Source organism: Antechinus flavipes, chromosome 1 (assembly GCF_016432865.1).
Source record: "Antechinus flavipes isolate AdamAnt ecotype Samford, QLD, Australia chromosome 1, AdamAnt_v2, whole genome shotgun sequence".
NCBI lineage: Eukaryota > Metazoa > Chordata > Mammalia > Dasyuromorphia > Dasyuridae > Antechinus > Antechinus flavipes.
The window spans coordinates 206,205,786-206,228,098 of NC_067398.1; the positions used below are offsets into that span (position 1 = coordinate 206,205,786).

A 22,313-nucleotide genomic window follows, 5' to 3' on the forward strand; every position below is an offset into this window, starting at 1 on the left:
AATTAGGGAATATCTGAAAAAGTTGTGGCATATAATTATCAAAGACTATTATTACTATGAGCAATGACAAGCAGGATGATTTCAGAAAAACCTGGGAAGACATAAAAACTGATACAAAGTGAAGTAAGCAGAACAAAAACATTGTATATAGAAACAGCAAAATTACATGGTAAAGAACTTTGAGTGACTTAGTTGTTCTAGGACTTATGATGAAAAATGTGATCCACATTCAGAGAAAGAATTGATATTGTCTGAATACAGACTGAAGCATATTATTTTTCACTTCCTTCCTACTCTTCTTATGCAAAATGATTAACATGGAAATGTTTTATATGATTACATCTATATAACCTATATCAAAATGTTTACTGTTTCAAGGAAGGAAAAGAGGGAAAGATGGGATTTAGAATTCAAAACTTTAAAAAATGTTAAAAATTATTTTTATATGTAATTGAAGAAAAAAAAATTTTTTAATTTTAACTTAGATCTTTAGAACCCATTGTCAAAAAGGAATTTATCTTGTTGTTCTCAAGACCCTTTTATACTCTTAAAAATTGCTGAGGACCTCCTAAAGAACTTTTGTATGTGAGTTATAGTGATATGTACTGTATTAGAAAATAAAATATCTTGGCATTATTATGAAAATGCTTTTGACTTCAAAGATCCCTTTCCTGAAAGGATAGAAAGAACTTCTGATGAGCAAACTACACACTTTTCAATTCATAGCAGCAGCAAGAGTGTTGCCTAGGCTCTGAGGGGTTAAATGGACTGCATACAGTTACAAAGCTAATGTGTTATCAAAGTAATACTAGAACCCAGGTGCTCCTAACTGCAAGACTCATGCTCTATCTACTATGTCTCAATGCCTTTGTCTTCCTGGAAGGGACCATTATTATTATTCATTATCACTCCTTAACATGAAAAATATAATGAATTATAACTACTTATAATGAATAATAAACATTAAAATATTTAGACATGAATAATTATTATTAAAACATTTGGAAATCACAAGAATAGTAACTACATAAACATAAAGAATTCTGATTTTAGATTTAGAAGAAATGAGACAAGAAAGTAATTGAGGGAAATGAACATTTTGTAGATTCCATTACACACACACACACACACACACACACACACAAAACACATTTTAGACATATATATTTATGTGCACATAAATATATATTTTAATGAAATATAGTGATAGATTAAAATAATGGCAAATAGAGTTAGATGGGGAAATATAGATACCAACAAGCTTTACATAGATGAGGTTTTGCTCTTTAATAGATGTAATATATATTGAAACTAATTTTCTTAAACAAAGTTGGGTATCAAAAATTAAAATGTCTTTGTGATATACTCTCTAAGAGTATGCTTGGTCTATTTCTAATAATTCACATTTAAAATACTACACAACAATGCAGGTTTGCATTACCCTTTTATTTCATAACCAGAAACAATACAGTTCCATAGGGTAAATCATTAATAAATAATGGTTGTTTAATCATTAAACATAAAACCCCACCTCTCTTTGGCATCTGACAGTATTCTATTTCTTGTCAAACTAATGACGGTATAGATATATAGTTTATCTTGGAGATTATTCTTTAATGCAATAAGTTTAAAAAAGGTGCAATTTACTTGAAAATGTACAAAAGCTGAAAATATTTCCAGCAAAACAACTCTGATCAAATCAGCAGGATGTAGGCAAACTATTTCAAAGCTCTTTACTGTAGCTAACTACAGCAGAGGTATAATAAAAATGAATGAAAAACATTCCTAGTGTTTTATAGCACATGTTCCACTCCAGAGCTTACTACTCAGTCTGGTTAAAAAATGGCTGCAATTGCGCCAGGAATGAGCAATTCATCAATTAAAAGATGTCCCTATTTCATAAACAAGGTTTCTAACCATGAAATCATTCACCAGCTTTCCAAAATAAAATGTTAAATGCTGCCAGAAATGCCACTTCAGTAATAAATTGCACCTTTAAGAGACTGCCCCCCCTCCCGCAAAAAAATAAAATAAAATAGGAACTTTTACAAAAAAAGATTAAGTTACATACATTTTCAAAATATATTCAAGCCCAGTTTGAATAGTATTTGTTATTAATGTTTGGACATTATTTCTTCAGCCACAAATTGAACCAGTGCATTTGACATAAATTATTAGCTAATCCAGGATTAACCCATTAAGACTGCAGAAGCATTTTATGCCTTCAAACTAATCTTATAAGCTAGGTTTTCAATAAAAATGTCTGTGCTATGCACAGCTAAAACTGAAATTATTTTAATGCCATGCTGAAATATATCACTTCAATATTAATTTAAATATTCAGTATTAGAAATCATGACTTCATTTCTAAAAGTTTCACTCTTTGAAGAATCAGATGCAGTCAGTATCATAACTATAATCCACAATCAAAAACAAAAACAAAAAACCAAACCAAATCTTGTACCTCATAATGTTTCAGGTGAATTTCAATTCTGAATTTAGAAGTAAAAAGAAATTATTCAACTTTTGAAACCTCATACCGTAAACTTCCTGGAGAAGTCTACCCTCATAAATGGTAAAATAAATATCTTGTATCTCAAATTTAATTTTATTAAGATATACTTTAAAGAAATATTTTACAACAATAGGGAAGATCAATAAATTTCCAAGAGGAAATTTCTAAAAATTGTTCAATAACATTATTGAAGCAAGTGAACAAAGATTTTCTTGTCCATCTGAAATGTTATTTTTTCCAGTGCAAAATCAGTTATAAAACATTAAACTGAATTTTTAAAAATAAAAAATGGTCCAATACAGCAATAGTCAGGTTCTCAATTTCAAAAACATATCATTACCATACATATATCTATATATCATAATAAAATACAGAAAGAAATTAAGAAGTAATTGAGTACTTATCTGATATAAATTTCCAGTATGTCATACCAAGTTAACAACAACTAGGCAGATTCCATCTCCAAGCTGCATGTCAAATCATCATAAAGACTTTATGCTTATCTATTGAAGTCTGTTTTTGCTACCTAATAGTTATGCCTACCAATTAAAGTCATTCTGATTTTCCTGGAGATCATTTGTTCTAGAATAACTTTCCTCCCAAACACCTGTAAATTTTGCTTCCATATTCAAAATTTTATTCAAATTTTGTTGTTGTTATAGTTGTTGTTGTTGTTCCAAGAACACTTAGCTGATTAACCTCCTATGATGCTGGAGATTCATTTCTAGGATTTTTGCAGCCAAGTGAAACCAACCCAGAATTGGCTTACCCTCCCATAAAAGCAATTCATGTGTTGTTCCTAGCAAACATACGGTCCCCTCGGAGGGTCAGATGCTGAAGTTGATACTGCAGTACTTCAGTGTCAGCAGGTTCCTTGATGTTCATTTTATCTAGATTGAGGTAGTCCAGTGACTTTGAATGAGCCCTTTTACCTTTGAGAAGACAGAGAGGTAAAGGGCCATGGAGAGCCTTGTAAGGTTCAAAAGGTAAAGCCTTAGTGCACTTATCTCCTGAGCTGGGCATTCGTCTTCGCCTCCTTCCATTAACAGCAGGAATTTCATATGGCTGGTAGTACCTACTTCTGGTTTTGTATAAACGAGAGGAACGTGCAAGTCCTGTTTCAAGCTGTTTGGAGCGCAAGGAAGGCATGGATTCCCCCTTATTCTCTTCACTTCCTGAGCACTTTTGAGCTAACTTTAAGAGCTCCTCACCAGTTGTGAAGCCAACCAAGTAGTTAGAATCCATATGAAGAATCTGATAACCTGACACGGTCCGTCTCATTGGTGAGCAGGGAGTGCTAGAGCACCGAGGCTTTTCTGTTTCAGCTTTTCCTGGGGAACTCACCTCCGACACGGGTAAAGGAAGGGTAGATAGGGTAGTTCTGGAGTCTCCATTAATATCTACTTCCATCTTAAGTACCAGCCTGCACACCCCTATAAATAAAACAGACAAATATTAGAAAATAGAGCATTGGAAATTTTTAGCTAAGCTGAATCATTTTGGGAAACCTGAAATAACACTTGACAGAAACACAGTCAATACTCCTGTGACAGATTTCATCCTTCATTTTGTAAAATATCTCAGATCAGGTATAAAGTTGCTACTACATTTCTGCCTTCAAGAACTTATCAATCAAGTGAAACTAAGTTCTGAAGTGCTTCCAAAATATTTAGTTCTAAAGTACAACAAAGAAGAAAATATATCTTTTTACAAATTCACAGAAAGTAAAGTTCTTAGGGCATCATTCAACATCCAGGAAATTATTATTAATAGTTAACATTTCTACCATTCAGTACTAAAAATAGCTAACATTTATATAAAACTATGTGCCAGACATTGTACTAAATGCTTTAATTATTATCCCATTTGATCTTCACAACAACCTGGGAAGTAGGTGCTATTATTCCCCTCATTTTACAGATGAAGATATTGATGCAAATAGAGGTGAAGTGATTTGTTCAGGACCACACAGATTGAATCCAAATTCCAAGCCTGGTGCTCTATTCACTGCATTATCTAACTTTCCCAAACTAACACGTAACCAAACAAAATTTTAGAAAGGTATCAAACTGCATTCCTTGAAAGCATGCAATTTCAGATTCTCAAGAACCTGATTTTTTAAAGAATGTTTTATGGTGCTCTGTCTTAACAGCACAACTATTTCTGAAGGTAAAACTTCACCATCCCTTCAGATTAAAAACTCTTTTTTTTAAAATAAAAAGTTACACATAAACAAAATGACCACATCTAAACATGTATGAACAACATACTGCCCCCAAAGCCCCTCTATCTCCCTGTTGTAAGGAGAAAGAAATGTTGTTTTATTATGGTCTCCTGAACCATCACTGGTTTTTCAATTACGTAGAATTCATCTTTCTTTTTATACATCTGTTTAAAATACGGATCCAGCTATTGACATCAACCATCATTTCCAGTTATTTATTTGGCAAGAGTGGTCCATCCATGTCCAAAAAGAATCTGAGGCAGATAATTTCTAATTGTGCTTATGAGGAGAAAAATAATTAATTACCATCTCTTTAATCTTTAAATTTAATTCTACAACACTTAATCCCTTCCCTAAACCACAAAACACATAAATCTACAAAGCTCCTTTTTCAATATCCTCAATGAGTTATACAAATACTTTTGTATTTTAATATTATGCTAAAGTATTTATTATGTACTTGTTTGCAAAGAATAAACTGACAGTACACATAATAAATATGTTTTTGAATTACTGAAGTTCATTGTAAAAAATGATATTTGAGCTACATCAAGGTAGAAATGAAAAGGGAAAGACTGTGAAATGCACAGAAATCCGAAATAAAGTATCTTATGTGAGAGACAGAAAGAAGGCCAGTTTGCTTGATTCAAAGAGTGCTGGAGGGTAAGTAATGTCTAATGTGCCTGGAAAGACAGGCTGAAGAGAGGTTATTCAGGCTTTTAAAAGACAAACAGGAATTTCTATTTTATCCTAGAAGAGTTGGCAGAGTAAGGAAACCACAAGGTCAGATCTGAGCTTAAAAAAAATTTCTTAAGCAGCAGTGTGTAAGATGGACTAAGATACTTGAGATAAGGTGACCAATTAGGGAACTTTTACAATATAACATAAAAGATGATGAAGAGCTGAACTAAAGTGATAGTTTTATGACTGGACAGGAAAAAGTCATATGTAAGAAATGGATATGTGGGGATGAGGGAAAGGAGTTCAAGATAGTGCTGAGATTATAAATTTGACACGCTAGAAAAATTATAGTACCTTCAACAGAAATAGGGAAGCTTTGAAAAGGGGAAAGTTTAGAGAAAGGATAATGAGTTCAGTTTTAAACATGCTGAGTTCAAAATGGAACTTGAAAATAGTTAATAAGTAACTGGTGATGCAGGACTGAAGCTCAAGGGGAAAATGGGGATGGAGACAGACAAACAGAACCAAGAGTCATCTGCAGAGAGATTATAGTTAAACTGATTGTGGCTGATGAGATTGCCAAGGGAAAAACTATAGACAGAGAAAGGAGTCTAATACAAACCTTGGTGAAAAGCCACAATTTTAAGTATTATATGGATGAGCCAGCAAATGAGACTGAGGAGCAATCAGAAAATAGAATAACCAAGAAAGTTATTTCACCAAAAAAAAAAAAAAAAAAAAAAAAAACTAGAAAGCAAGACTACATAGAAGAGGACTGTGCCAAAATCATTACATTTAGGGAAGGATTAGGACTGAAAAGAGATCATGAGGTTTGGCAACTAAGAGATCACTAGCAACTTTTGAGAGAGTACTTACAGTCAAGTAATGAGGCTAAAAACCAGAAGGCAAAAGGTTGAGAAGTGAGAGGAAAGTGAAGGTAGCAAGTATAGAGACAGCCTTTTCTCTTTAAAAAAACAAAAAACAAAAAAATAACTTTTTTTTCAAAATATATGCAAAGACAGTTTTCAACAATCACCCTTACAAAATCTTGTGTTCCAAATTTTTTCTCCCTCCCTTCCCTCTCCTCCTTCCCCTAGACAGCAAGTAATCCAATATAGATTAAACATGTGCAACTCTTCTAAACATATTTCCACAATTATCATGCTGTATAAGAAAAATCAGATCAAAAAGAAAAAAAAATGAGAAAGAAAACAAAAAGCAAGCAAATAAAAACAAAAAAGGTGAAATGTGATCTATATTTAGTTCCCACAGTCCTTTTTCTTGATGCAAAGATTCTCTCTTTCATCACAAGAGATAGCTTTTTTTAAGGATCTGGCTGAGAAAGGGCAGAGAAGGCTAGGATGATGGTTTAAAGGGATTATAGGTCTTGCTAAGGTCGTTTAAAGATAGGAGATACTTGGACTTGTTTAAAGGAAGTAGGACAGGAAACAGGTAATATTGAGAAGTAAAGAGGGAAGGAATGTTTGTAGATGAAATATGCTAGAGAAGATGAGAGGGAATAGAAATCAAGTGCACTGCAGAGGGTTTGATCTTGGCAAGAAGTACTACTTTTCTGTCAAAGACTGAGGGGAGGAAGAGAAAAGTAGGAGATGATATGAAGGGACTTTGAGACAAAGGAAATGAGAAAAAAAAATTCTTCAAATGCAACCCCCCAAGAGAGTGAATGCATGCCAACTGTACCTTTTCTAACACTTTATCACTAAATTCTATTATTTCACAGACCAAAACAAATCCTATGGAAACATCAAATGACATAATTTCATTATCTACTTATGACTATTCTTCAAATAGAATTTGAGACTAACATTTACAGCTTTAATTTTCTCTGATCTTCAATATTCAACTATCCTTCTAGAAATGATAGGTTTATGGATTCAGAACTGCAAATACTTTAGAGAAGAGAACATTAAGCCCAACTAGGTGATCTGCTATTTGCCTTTGTTAAATCATTTTACCTCAGTGGGCCTCATTTCCCTTATTTGTAGAATAAGAGCATCTTCCAAATATAATCCTCTATCCATTATATTATACTATAGTAATTTGTGAAGTACAAATTTACCACAGAAACTTCATCTGGGGAAATTGCCAAACAAATTATGATATATAAATAAATATATTATGCTCAAAGAAATATGATATTCAGAGAAACCTAGGGATATTTGTGTGAAGTGAGCATAACCAGGAGAAAAATTTACACAATGATCACAATAATATAAAGGAAAATAACTCTAAAAGACTTTGGAAATCTGATCAATGACCAGCTATGACTGGTCTGTTGATGAAGATTGATGCTAAAACAGGCTTTCCATTTCTTTGAAGAGAGGTAACAGACTTGAGGTTCAGACTTGATAATTTATTTTTGCTTGACAGTACATATTTGCTAAAGGGCGGGTGAAAAAGTGATAATGCCCATAAAAGAAGTAAGGGGAGTATCAATGCAACAGTTTCTAAAACAAACACAGAAGGGATATCAGAAGGAGACACAGTCAAGCAAGGAAGTTCTGTTACTACCATATTAAACAATATAGTGTTTAAAAAAGCAAAGTATATAACAAATTTAGGTTCATATACAATCCCTTTTCATTCCTATATACTGAAATAATCTAAGTAATAAAAATAAATGAAAAGAAACATGCTTTTAGTTATTCTGAAGATTTTTTTCATAAATTTCTCAACTATGTTTCAATAATTTCCTCATTAATCTTCTTCCTAAATAAGAATATCAAATACACTAAATTCCTATACCAATAATCCAAATTAGAAAGTAAAGATGATCAGAATTCTTCTTTCTTATACATTTTTTTTATTTTTTTATAGGAGGGAAAGCAATAGGTATCAGGTTAGTACAGATTGATACCAATTTTCTACTATTATTATATCTAAAATCTGATACAATTACAACTAGTATTTATAAAAAATAACTTCTGACCAAGATTGACTGTCATCTGAACAAGCGATTCAAATAACATCCTGAATAATTTTAGCATGTTCTATGATATATTAAACCTTTGGAAATTTATATTTACTGTATATGTCAATTCCCAGTTACCCAGATTCTCATTTAACCAGAATGTACTATTTACCAACATTCTGAATAGAATCACACTTATTTGGTACTCCTCAGTTTTAAAATACACATTTTAGGACAATTTTGAAGATAATGAATGTGTTATTAATCCTCATTTTGTAGAGGAAGAAACAGAGGCAAAAGTGATTTGTCCAAGATCACACAGTGTATATATGGTGTACCTTAAGCCTCAAATTCATGTCTTCTAACTCTAAATGTAGCATTACTATTGAGGGTAAATAGAACTCTATGTCAATTTTTTTTTAAAGCAGCATCCATCTGTTTCTAATGGCATTTTATTGGTATACCACTGATATAGTGTGGATAATATAATATGCTGGTATATAAACTTGAAGATGCCTGGTTCTGTTGAATCCATTAATTATCACCACAGTTTTATGAACTAAAATACATTAGAAAATGATGTTTTCCTTGTCCTCACCCAGGGAAGAATTTCATTGAAACTGTCCTTGCTAAATTGCAAATCTATTAAGAGATCATAAATTCAGACTCTGCCCATTCAGAATTTCAAGATTTAGACAATGTAAAATGTTATTTTATCTTTGCATTTTCTATAAGGGAATTTAATTTAAAAGCTTCCCTAACCTATTTTTGGGAAAACAAAATTCTAACTATAATTCCTTGTCCATTTAGGCTAATATTTTTGCTAAGTTAATTTCTGTACATAATCTATAATTTAACAGTCCTGCTTGTGTCTCAGCTAAAGCCCTATCTTCTACAAGAAGTATTTTCAGATTCCCCTTAATTCTTGTGCTTTCCGTCTGTTAATGATCTCCAAATTATACTTTACATCACTTGTTTATACATAATTGTCTTCATGATGTCTTTTCCATTAGATGTGAGCTCTTTGGGAACAAGAGCTATGTTTGTATCCCTAGTGTTCAGCACCATGTCTAGCACACAGACATTTAATGAATATTGACTGACAGAATGATATTCTGACTGAAAGATCAAAAATTATTAATAATAAGAAGTTGATATTTCTAGTCATATGAAAAGGTGCTCCAAATCGCTATTGATCAGAGAAATGCAAATGAAAACAACTCTGAAATAACACTACACACCTGTCAGATTGGCTAAGACAGGAAAAGATAATGATGAATGTTGGAGGGGATGTGGGAAAACTGGAACACTGATGCTTTGTTGGTGGAACTGTGAACGGATCCAACCATTCTGGAGAGCAATTTGGAACTATACTCAAAAAGTTATCAAACTGTGCAGTTTGATCCAGCAGTGTTACTACTGGGCTTGTATCCCAAAGAGATCTTAAAGGAGGGAAAGGGACCCACATGTGCAAAACTGTTTGTGGCAGCTCTTTTTGTTAGAGCAGGAAACTGGAAACTGAGTGGATGCCCATCAATTAAGGAATGGATGAATAAATTATGGTACATGAATATTATGGAATACTATTGTTCTGTGAGAAATGATCAACAGGATGATTTCAGAGAGATCTGGAGAGACTTCTATAAACTGATGCTAAGGGAATGAGCAGAACCAGGAAATCATTATACACGGCAACAACAAGACTATATGACCTTCAATTCTGATGGATGTGGCTCTCTTCAACAATGAGATGATTCAGACCAGTTCCAATTATTTGTAATGAAGAGAGCCATTTACACCCAGAGAGAGGACTGTGGGAACTGTGTATGGACCACAACATAGCATTTTCACTCTGTTGTTTGCTTGCAGCTTTGTTTTCCTTTTCAGGTTTTTTTTTTTCTTTCTAAATCTTATTTTCCTTCTGCAGCAAGATAACTGTATGGATGGATACATATATTGGATTTAACATATATTTTAACATGTAATGGAATACCTGAATCTAGAGAAGGGGATGGGGGAAAGGAAGGGAAAATTTGGAACAGAATATTTTGCAAGGGTCAGTATTGAAAAATTAACCCAAGCATTTGTTTTGTAAATAAAAAGTTATAATAATAAATTAAAAGATCAATTTAAAAAAATAACAAGAAGCTGAAAAAGATAAGTAGGAAGACAGTTAAAAAAAAAAAAAAGCCTCGCTACCATAAATAAGTTATTAGGCCTGAATAAACTATATCCCAAGGTTTTTAAAATAAAAAAGTTTGTGAATGTGAAAGGTCATAGAGAATGGAAGGGGTGACTCAGGACTAAAGAAAGAGGAAATCAATTTAAGAGATTTTCATTTTCATTTCATCATTTTCAAAAGGAAATGATGACTGCTAAGAGGTAATGTGATTTTATCAAGAATAAATCACTCCAGGCTAATCTAATTTCCCCTTTTTGACAGATTTACTAAACTGGTAGATCAGGGGAATACTGTAGACAATGTAAAATGCTTTTCTGAAATCTCACATTAAGTATCTCATTTTATTCATGAAAATAAGATGGAGAGGCATGGGCTATATGGCCAATTAGGGAGAATCAGAACTAGTTATAAGATCAGATCTAATGTCAATCCAAAGGTTTTTCTAGTGAAGTGTCCTAGAACTCTATACTTGGCCTTGTGTTATTTATTTACTATTTTTATCAATGACTTGGATGAAAGCATAAATGTCATGCTTATCAAAAGTGCAAACACCACAAAGCTAAGAGGAAAAGAGACAATCAGGATCCAGGAATACTTCTACTATCTACAACATAGTACTAAAGAGATGATTACACAATTTTATGAATACTATAAATTATAGATAAGTTGAAATTAAAAAGAGAAAAACATTAAGTCTAAAATGTATGTTAAAAAAAAATCAGCCTTATAAGTACAAAATGGGAAGAAGAGGCATATTTAGACAATAGTTCCTATGGAAAAGACCAAGGATTTAATAAATTACTGTATGTATATAATGAGTCAAATGTAATATAAGTCAATATTGTAACATGATAGCCAAAGGGGGAAAAAAAAATAAATGTGATTCATTCTACATTAAAAGTAACATGTCCACAATGGGGAAAGCTCATTATCCTATTCTGTCTCTGTTGGTACATATATGGTGTGTTAGGTTCAACTAGATACCATGTTTTAGGAAGAACATGGATATGATTCAAAAGATGACAATTAGGATGGAATTTAAGGAAAATAAGAGACTAAGCTATATAAGGATTAGTTTAGGAATGAAACTTTAGAGTTCCCTCTGTTAATGATCAAAGTATCTGAAAACATCTCATAAAAGATGCATTAGAACAACAACAGGTAGAAGCTGCAGAAAGAAGGATTCTGTTTTAACAAAGGCAATCTTCATAACAATTAGTACTTGAAAATAACAGGCTGCTAGTAAAGTTGTGTCTCCTACTCATCCCTCCTCCTGCTTCCCTAAGAAATTTCTAAGGCTGAATGCTCTTTGCAGAATGATATAGAGGTTTGTCCTATTCAATATAAGTTTGACTAGAAAGATATTTCATTGCAGGCTAATTCATCCCAATTAGTAAATTTCTATTGTAGAAACAAGAATTTGCAATTAAAGAAGGCAAGTTAAGAGACATGACTTACAGGCTATTGAAGACAGTTCTCATGTGACCATGATTCCGAGTTCAGATGCATTCTCTTCAAATTAAAACTAGTTTTAATCTTTTAAACTTCCTCAAATAATTTCTTAAGAATTGGAGCACATATAATAAAAGTAAATTTTAACTGAACTGGACATTTTTCACATCCATAATGAAATTTCAAGTTGAACTATTTTACCATATTATTTATATACTTGCATATCCTGGTTTCCATTTTTAAAGTCCTAAGTGGAACTGAGAAAAAAAGTAGAATTTAAAAATAAGTTTTTTAGTAATGGCTACTGTGTTGGGTGATGTGAAATAATGAAGTATAAAATTCAATTTATACTTTTTCAAGGAAGTAAAAATCTACTTGAGAAAACAAAACAAATGCATGATAAGTTAAATATAAATAGAAAACTTAAATAACAGTTCACAACAACAACACATGTCACAAGGCAATATATAATTAACTACAAATTGAATGGTTTAAACAGTGAATGTTTGGGAGTTCAGGGGAAGAAGAGATCACTTCAGGATGATGTGGGTATTTATGGAGAAAAGATTATGGAGAAATAGATTTTAAGCAAGGTAGAAGCCAAGTAGGTGTAATGGGGGAGAGCACCTAGGACAAAGACAATGAATGCAAAAGTAAAAATGTAGAAAAACACAAGGAGTTTGGGGGGAAATAAATCAATCATTTTGACTGAAATGTGTGTTTCATATAGAAGAATAAATGGAAATTATATTGAAAAGCTAAGCAGACATGAATATGAAGAGCCTTGAATGTCAAGTTAAGAAATCCAGACTTTATCTAATTGTCATAGGGAACTACCAAAGGTTTTATGTACAGGAAAGAGACATAAGAATGGTTTAAAATTTGAGGAAGATTAATCTGGTAGCAACATGTAGTCTGAACTAGAGGAAAAGACAATGTAAGCAGAGAACCCAGTTAAGAATATATTAAAAGTCATAAAGGCATAAATCAATAAGGGGCTTATGCTAGGGAAATGAAAAAAAAATTCTATAGGACTTGATAAGTGGATTGAGATGAGAGCAACAGACAAAGATGACTCTACTGTTCCGGGGCAAGTACACCTAAGGACATTTAAATGGAAATACCCAGCAGACACTGATTTAATTGAGCTCCCTCCAAGAGAGAAGAATAGATAATACACAGTGGACCTGAGAAATGATACGTGAATTTGGAACACTTGTTCTTCCTTTTTCTCCAGTGGTTTCTCTGTGACAAAGATTCAGACCATTACAACGATTCTGGCAGAGTATGGTAGGCAATTGCCAATAGCTTTGGCTTCCACTCAGAATCAAGATGCCAATCACATCATCAGGATCCTTTTATATCTTCTGTACTGTCACTGCATTAAATGAACACTGAACTAAATCCCAAATCAAAGAAGAGAAAAATTAGAGAAAATATTGGGGCTAGACTACAGAATGATGTGGGTATTTATGGAGAAAAGATTATGGAAAATTTGGAAAATTTAGAGTTCCTTTAATGGTTCCAAACTTTTCCCTGATATAAATGCCACTGTTTTAATACCACTGGGGTAGGATGTGGTTGCAAGTTATAGAGAACAATAGATTTTGAAGAATTAAGAGTGATACTATGAGTAAATAGTGTGGCACATGGTGCTTGTAAGCAGGCTTTAACGATTACCAAGTAGAGAATGCTTTTAAAGAACTCCATAGTAAGGATGTTGCCCAAAAAATCTGTGCTCACAAACAAAAATTAGCTTGTCAGGAATAAAAAGAATAGTGATCAATGTACATAATCAACTACATGTACCTTAAGGCCATCCTTAATCACAGTATCAGTAGAGAAAGGACAGATTTTTGCAAATATTATTCTGTAAGAGTCCATATCTTTATCACACAGTTGATTACAAGACATAGAAAATACAAGATTCTGCTGTGCATATTATTTGTTAACTATTAAAGAAAATTTGAGCAAAATGTTGCCTTAGAGGCCCTCTTCCAACAAGAGGTATGCATTTATCATGTATACATGAGTGGCTCCTTATTACTTGCAAAGCATCCCTCAAATCCAACATCTTCTTTTTACTCATCCAACCAATATTTCAGCTCAGGCCCTCACCAGCTCTTGTCTAGAATATGTCAATGGCTTCTTAATTGTTATCTGTGCCTCAAATCTCTCAGCACTTTAATACATTCTCCACACTACTGGCAAAGTGATTTTTTTTTGGCTTAAGTTTAAGAACTGACTTTGTCACTCACCCTTCTCAATAAACTCCAGTGTCTCCCTCACGGATCAATAAACATAACTGATTAGCTTTAAATGGTCTTCCTAACCTAGACACAACCTATCTTTACAGTTACAGGACATGACTTCCTTCTAGCATCCTTCATGCAATCCAACAAAATTGGTCTTTACTCTGTTCCTCTTATCCAGCACTCTAACACTGTGCCTTTGTACTAGCCATTTCCTATGACCTCAATATATCTTTCCCTACCTCCATTTCAGAACATCTTTCTCTTCCCTTTAGATGAAGCTCAAGCATCTCCTTCTACATGAAGACTTTTCTGGTCCTCCAAATGTCATATTTACTCTGTATATACTCAGATATGTCATTGTTGTCTTGCCCATTAGAATAGCAGATCCTTGGGAGTATGAAAGTGACCTTTGCTCTAATAGTTTGGCAATCTGGTTGCTCACAAAACAGCTGATTGGGGATGCGAGTGAAATAGCCTTAGCAGTAATAGGTTTGCTCTTTCCTATTAAAAAAAATAATTTATTTCTTTTGTGGGATGTTCTTGGATGCTCACCATGTCAAGGGCCTTACAATTCTTTTCTCAAAGAATGTATCTGTAATATAAAGGCATGAAGTTTCTTTGTAATTTTAATGATCCCTCCAGTATGCCAACCCCGCTTCCTCCTAATACCATCCATATCTTCAGGATGATTTCCTCATGCAACCAACTACTCTAGGTTCAAAGTACTTCATGGATCCATAATCCTAAAAGTACAGCTCTAGAGTTCCCAAAGAGAAATAAATTACATTTACTCCAGTCAATCACCACACAATTAATTCAAAGCAAAGGCATTTAAAGAAATGGCATTACAAAAAGAGTGAAGACAAACAATTTCCTCTCTAAAAACCCTGGGTGTACTTTCCTCAATTACATGCAAAAAGAAATAGTATTCCTATTTAGCAATAACAAAATCAAGAAGGAAATACTAGAAAGGGAAATTTCATTTAAAAATAACAACATTGCATGGGAGTCAGTTCACCAAAAAAAAAAAAAAGAAGAAGAAGAAGAAGAAGAAAAAGAAGAAGAAGAAGAAGAAGAAGGAGAAGAAGAAGAAGAAGAAGAAGAAGAAGAAGAAAGAAAGAAAAAAAGAAAGAAAGAAAGCTAGCTCAAACAAATTAAAAATATAAGGCATTCTTTAAAAAAATAAAATTTAATTGCAGAATAGTCACTCAACATTAATGAGAGTTATAGAGACTACCAAAGGAAAATTTTATAGAGCTAGGGAAAAAAAAAAAAGAATTACAAAATTAGCTGGCATAAACAAAAGTTTTCAATCTTAAAAGAAATGATGAAAAAAATGTAATAATGAAGGGAGACTAAACAGACCTCAAACTACATTAAAAAGTCCTCCTCATCAAAATCATTTGGCATTAATTTTAAAATAGAAAAGATCTACAAAACATAATAAATAAGGATAATAAAAATAAGAAAGCTCAATGATCCAGTGTTCAACAAACTTACAAACTTAGAATAATTCTCTACTTGAACAAAAACTGTGAGAAAAATTTATCAGAAATTAACTTTATTCCAATAGCTTACATCACATATCACAATAAGTTCAAAATGCATAAACCAACTACATATAAAAGGTCACACCACTAAAAAAAGTAGAAGAGAACCCAAATTAGGTACTTTTCACAGCTGTCAAAAATGGCAAAGGAAATATCAGAAAAGAGAAAATATAATTTTAATTACATGAAATTTTAAAATTCTTACAGCTAAGATTAAAAAAGGGAATCTTTGTATAAAGTATTTCTGATATCCAATATATAGGTATAAATGACACAGATATATTAAGATCAAGAACTATTCTCTATTTCATAAGTTGTCAAAGAACAAGTTTTCCCAAAAAAATTACAAAGTACTCACAATCAAATATGCTCCAAATCATGAATAACAAAAGAAATACAAACCAAAACAACTCAGACCAAACATCTAACAAATTGGCAAAGCTGACAACACACAGAAATAGTTAATGTTGGAGATACTTCAAAAAGACAATTACTAATATAATAATAATGAAGCAGGAAATATCCCAAGTGGTCTGGAAAATAATTTAGAATGAGGTTAAGAAAACAGGAAAAATGTCCATATCCTTTAATATAAAGACTTCACTTATAGGCACTAGTTCCAAAATGATCAAAGACAGAAAAGAAATGTCTTCAATATCTTTATGGCCACACTATATGAGATAGAAAAGAACTGGAATAAGTTAGATGCCCATCAAATAAGGAATAGCTAGACAAATGGCAGTATATGACTATAATGTAACCTTCCTTATTGTGTGAGAAATGAAGCATGGGAAGATTTAAATGAATTGATGTAGAGTGAAATAAGCAAGATCAAGAAAACAATACACATAATGATACCAGTAATATCAATGTAAAGAAAAAAGAAAACTTGAATGCTTTATAATTATGACCAAGTTTGGTCCTAGAAAAAGTTAAGAAAATGAACCTCTCTCTCTTCTTTTCAGGCAAGACTATGTAACACTGTGTACATTATGAGATAATGTTGGTATGCTGGTTTTGCCCCAATTTTTCTCCTTTTTATTATATATGTTATATAATTATATATGTTATAAGTAATAACTCAATTGGGCAAGGAAGGCAATGTAAAAACAAAATGTGGCACAAAAAATGTTATGAAATAGCCTTTTTGTTCTTAAAAATCTCTAAAATTAATGTAGGAGATAATTATCATCAGTAAGAAACCTGAATAAGTTTCTTGTTACATGTTAAAATTAAATATAAACTATTCTCTTGAATTATCTTAAAATGTGCTGCATATTGCTGCACATGTAATATTGATTAAGAGATCATGTTTTCTTCCACTAAGGAGAAAAGGAGGCTTATTTTATATATATATCCTTCCCTATTCCCACTTTCAGAAACAAAAAAAACTAAAAAGAATTCCTACATTTCCCTGCCTTGATAGTTACTTATAGTTAAGCTAGTGTAAATCTAAAAAAACTGATGGTTAGATTTATTTTACAAGAAATCCTACAATAACCAAGTCCTACTTTGATGCTTCATCATGATGTGGGAAATAATTCTGAGTTCTTGAACTTTTGAAGGCTCTGCCAGGAGTACATAAAGTTTGGCAGTTTTTCCCATATCAGAAATGCCTTGAGTATGGTCCCAGAAAGAGACCATGTCTATTTTCCAAGGATCAACTTAGTTAACTAAAACACAGTATGTCCCCAGTAAGCTGGACACATCATAATGAATTTAATTGATCAATCAATAAGAAACACTTCACACAGTCTTCAATCCTTCATGGCCCCTTTCCAATTCAGGAGAAGAAAAGAGACAGGAAGTGCTAATAATCATACAGTTTTTAAATCATTAAAAAAAACTTAAATTTAAGTACTTGCATTTTAAAAATTAAATCCTTGTCCACTAACAAATATAACAAACAAAATATATTGCTTGAGGGAACTAAATCACATCAATCTTGTCATATTGCTTGAGGAAACTAAATCACGTCAACCTATAATAATTCCCACTATAAATATAAGATAAATAAAAATTGCAATTAAATGGAAAGATGTTCTTAGAGGGAAAGAAAAGAGCTGAGAAAATGGATTTTATCATATACCCAAAGGTAACAAAAAAACATTATATTAGGGAGATACTTGGTCATTACATATTGTATTAAGAAAGGTGTTTGCTAAAAAAAGCTACCTGGGAAAAAAAGTGGACTTTACACATTAAAATCAGTTTCTAAAGATGAAGTACTAGAGAAAGTCCACAAAGAACTTAATGAGACTTTCCAAATTTAATCAACATATACTCAAATACTTGGTGACACAAAGGTGTCACCTTGATACAAAGGTGAGGAAAAGTAAGGATGGGGAAAATATATGAGAAATCATGATTCAGGAAAAATGAATAAAAAGAGGTCAAAGTCCTGTAGATTACACAGAAGACTCACACCTACCATATTAGCATGGATACTTTGTTTAAAAAAAAAAAAAAAGAATTCAGAGGTGCTAGAAATAATGAGCACCAAATAAACACTGCAAAAAAAAAAAAAAAAAAAAAAAAAAAAAACCAAAGTAGGTTATATTTTAACAGACAGGAAAAGACTTGCTACTGATGTAGGAGTTATTCTAGGGTTATTAGTTTCTGTACAGACAACTGACTTAGAGAACATAAATAGTAAAATACAAAAAAAAAATTATGTGTGTGTGTGTGTGTGTATCAATAAAAAATATGATGCACAAAACTTAACCCTGAACTATTTAAACAAATAATTGGAAAATTAAAAACTGGAAAATGGACATTAACGAAGTGACATCAATAATTATTATAATAATCTTATCTACAAATTTAGCCAATGTAAATTAATTGCCACAACAAAGACACCAAAAAAGCTATGAAAAAACATTAGTCAGCAAACATTAAAATACTTACCAAAATAAGAGAGATAGCTGCCAATGGCAACACCAGGTCACAATACACAATATAAACTCATTTGTATAATCTTACAGAAGGAGAATGACAGACATTTATAAGCAAAATCTTTATGTAAAAAAAAAAAAAGGAGAATAAGACTAGTTTAAAGAAATATTGGCAAGGTATACAATTTAGCAAGCAAAGTCATTCAAAGGGCACTTAAGAATGAAAATGTATGGAGGGCAACAAACAAGAAAAAAGGAAAAGATTGATAAAAATCATTATAACTGCTTTCTCCATTAAGAAAAAATGAAATCATTACACGGGAACTCTAATGTCACAGTAAGCATTATACTTATAAATGAAGTAGATACAGCACAAAAGAGAATCAAGACAGGAAAAGTAGACAGATTGAGAGGCTAATATACAAGGTATCTGAAGAAGGAAAAGATATCAAAGATGTGAGGGAAAAAAAAATATCAGATCTTATTAACACAGAGAAAAAGTGACCAAAGAAATATCAATAATAACCAACTTACATACCTTCAAGCTAATCTTTATAGGAATTATTTGTCACTGGGGAATAGTCTTTATGAAGGGAACAAGTTAACGAGAGACCACACCTTTATCATCTCACAATTAAATGAAAGACAATTATGTGAGATTCCATGAAAGAGATAACAAAAATAGCCCTTTTCAACAACCTTAGCATCATAAACATGCAACAAGGTATAAATCAGGGAGAGATATGTTCATCAAAGATATTTGCAACTGTGATGGAGGATATCAGCTCAGTATTTCAGCTAAAGAGGAATTACCTTTTGATAGTGAAATCTTGCAGATGATCTAGTTTGTGGATAATACTGTGCTGATTGCACCAAACCCCAGAATACTGCTTGACCTCCTGGAAGAAATCTATAATCTATAAAGGATTTCATCATTTACAAAGAAAAAATCGAGAAAAGGAATATCTATTTCCAAGAGCATATTCATCAGAATATATACCTGGAAAATTATATAATTTAACAATAAAATTATACAAGATAATACAAAGGATGAACAAGAAGAAGAAAGTAAGATGTACTACTTTCAAGTTACTGAAAAGGATCCTAGTTTCGTATGAAAGAATGTAAAAAAAAATGCTTTATTTTTGCATAATTTTAGATGGGAAAAAGATTTGAATTGAAACAAGGAATGTGTGTCTATTTCCTTATACTCTTTTTTTTTTTTTAATATGTACCAAAAATGGCTTCTAATTCATCATAGTCCTTAAATTCCTAAGTCTGATCTGATCTATATCTATCTCCATGATATTGACCCAGTCACAAATTCATAAAGCTTCAACCTAAATGTCCTCCTACTACAGCACAGCCTGAACTTGGGCAGATAAGGAAAGTCCTCTGGTAGATCCAGATTAAATGACAACTAACTTTGATCTCTGACCCCAAGATCAAAATCTCACCTTCAGACTACTGGCTATTGTGAATTTCAAAGACATGAGTCCCAAGTATTAAGGTGATCAACAGGAATCAATACATGGCCCTAAGCCAGAAACAATTATGATAGGGGTGAATGTGACCTAAACTGGAAGTGCTCTAAAGTGTACTAGCAGCTAGCTGCACTCCTGACCATTTGAAACCAGGCCAATTTTAATGCAACCTAAAACTTTATCCCAATAAATGTGACTTTAGATATGTAAAGTTTATTTTTGAGTTTACATGTGGCAGCCAGGTAGTACAGTGAATAATTCATAGTCTGGAAGACCTGAAATCAAGTCTTACCTTAGACACTAATTATCAGAGTCACTTTTCTTCATCTGTAAAATGGGAATTATATTAGAACCCATCTCACAAAAGATATATATTTCTTAAAAACTTTAAAATTCTTTATAGTTGCTAGTTATTATTAGTATCATTATTTAGCTTTCTGGTACAGCCATCAACTTACATAAAAGTCAATTATAGATTCTCTGTTACTAAAATAAGGAAGATTAATAACAAGCTCTACTTATAGAACCCAATTCAAAAACTTGCCTAAATTTTTAATTTTTTTGAGTAAATTCTGAGTAATATTCTGAGTGTTATTAAAAATATGGATACTTTTAAGTACCACCAGAATCTATGGATAGGATACATGACAATAATCTAAGAAAAGAGTTCCTTATTTTCAAGCCCTAAATTCTGTACATGTAAATTTAATACATCATTGTTAAAAACTTTAATTTATTAGAACATAGACCTAGCTACCATCCCACCTCTTTACACCCCTCTCCCCAAAATGGGAGAAGATTATACAAACAGGAAAAGGGAATTCCATTTTTCAATACTTTTTAATATGATCTCGTCCAAGAAAGAAACAATGCCTGATGTCATGTTTAAACAAAAAGTCAAGGAAGAAGGACATTGGGAGCAATTTAAGCTATGTAAAAGCTGAAAATGCCAATAAAACTTTATTTTTAATAAATAATATAATTTTTAAAATTTAAAATTCTATTCCTATTGCACCCCAGACTTTATCAGGTCAAAGAAGCTGCTTTATCCTGGAAAGTCACATTAGCATTACTCTCCACCTCTATGTAATATTATGTGTGTGTGTGTGCCCATGCACAAAATGGCTATATAATAAGGCCTTACAAATAACTGAGAAAGAAAGAAAGATGCAAAAGAGAAACAGATCTATTCAACTGAATGCAGAATTTCAAAGAATAACAAGGAGAGAGAAGATTTTCTTACAGAAACAAAGGGAAGAAATAGAAGAAAACAGATGAGAAAGACAAGGGATCTCTTCGAGAAAATTAGATATGTCAAGAGAAACTTTCATGCAAAAATGAACATAATAAAGGATAAAAATGGTAGAGATTTAATAGAAGCAAAAGAGATTAAAAGGTGGCAAGAATATACAGAAGAACTATACAAGAAAGATCTTAATGTCAGCAGCAACAATGAGGATGTGGTAACTGATCTAGAACCAAACATCCTGGAGAATAAATGAGGTCAAGAGGATTTGGTAAGCACTACTAGCAATAAAGTAGAAGAGATGATAGATTTCCAGCTAAACTATTTAAAACCCTAAAAGGTGATGCTGTTAAAGTGCTGTACTTAATATGCCAGCAAATTTGGAAAATACAACAATGGTCACTAGATTGGAAAAGATCAGTTTATGTCCCAATACTAAAGAAGGGACATGCCAAGATATGTTCAAATTATGGAACAATTGCACTCATTTCACATGCCAGCAGTTATGCTTAAGACTCTACAGCTAGGTTTCAGCAGTGGGTGAACCAAGAATTACCAGAAAATCAGTCTGGTTTCAAAGCGGCAAAAGAACTAGAGACCAAATTGCTAACATTCACTAGACTATGGAGAAACCAAGTGAGTTCCAGAAAAATATCTACTTCTGCTTCACTGACTACTCTACAGCCTTTGACCATGTGGATCATAATAAAATCTGGCAAATCATCAAAGAGATGGGAGCAACAAATCATTTTACTTGCATAGAAATCTGTATGCAAGCCAAGAAGCAACAGTTAGAATCAAACATAGAACAACTGATTGATTTAAGATTGGAAAAGGAGTATGACAAGGCTATATTGTCACTTTTATTTGTTTGTTTGTTTATGTTTTGTTTTGGTTT

The 22,313-nt window shown here is 32.3% G+C and overlaps 1 protein-coding gene across 3 annotated transcripts in view; it reads right to left on the reverse strand.

Annotated features, from left to right (window-relative positions):
* Nucleotides 1-1,425: 1,425 nt before the first annotated feature.
* MACIR (macrophage immunometabolism regulator) overlaps nucleotides 1,426-22,313 on the reverse strand; it is a 93,920-nt gene continuing 73,032 nt past the window's right edge. For all 3 annotated transcript variants that reach the window (XM_051995004.1, XM_051994994.1, XM_051995013.1), the window contains exon 3: nucleotides 1,426-3,948. In XM_051995004.1, the coding sequence (XP_051850964.1) occupies nucleotides 3,302-3,925 (624 nt within the window). In that variant the 5' untranslated portion in view covers nucleotides 3,926-3,948 and the 3' untranslated portion in view covers nucleotides 1,426-3,301. The remainder of the gene's footprint in view (nucleotides 3,949-22,313) is intronic.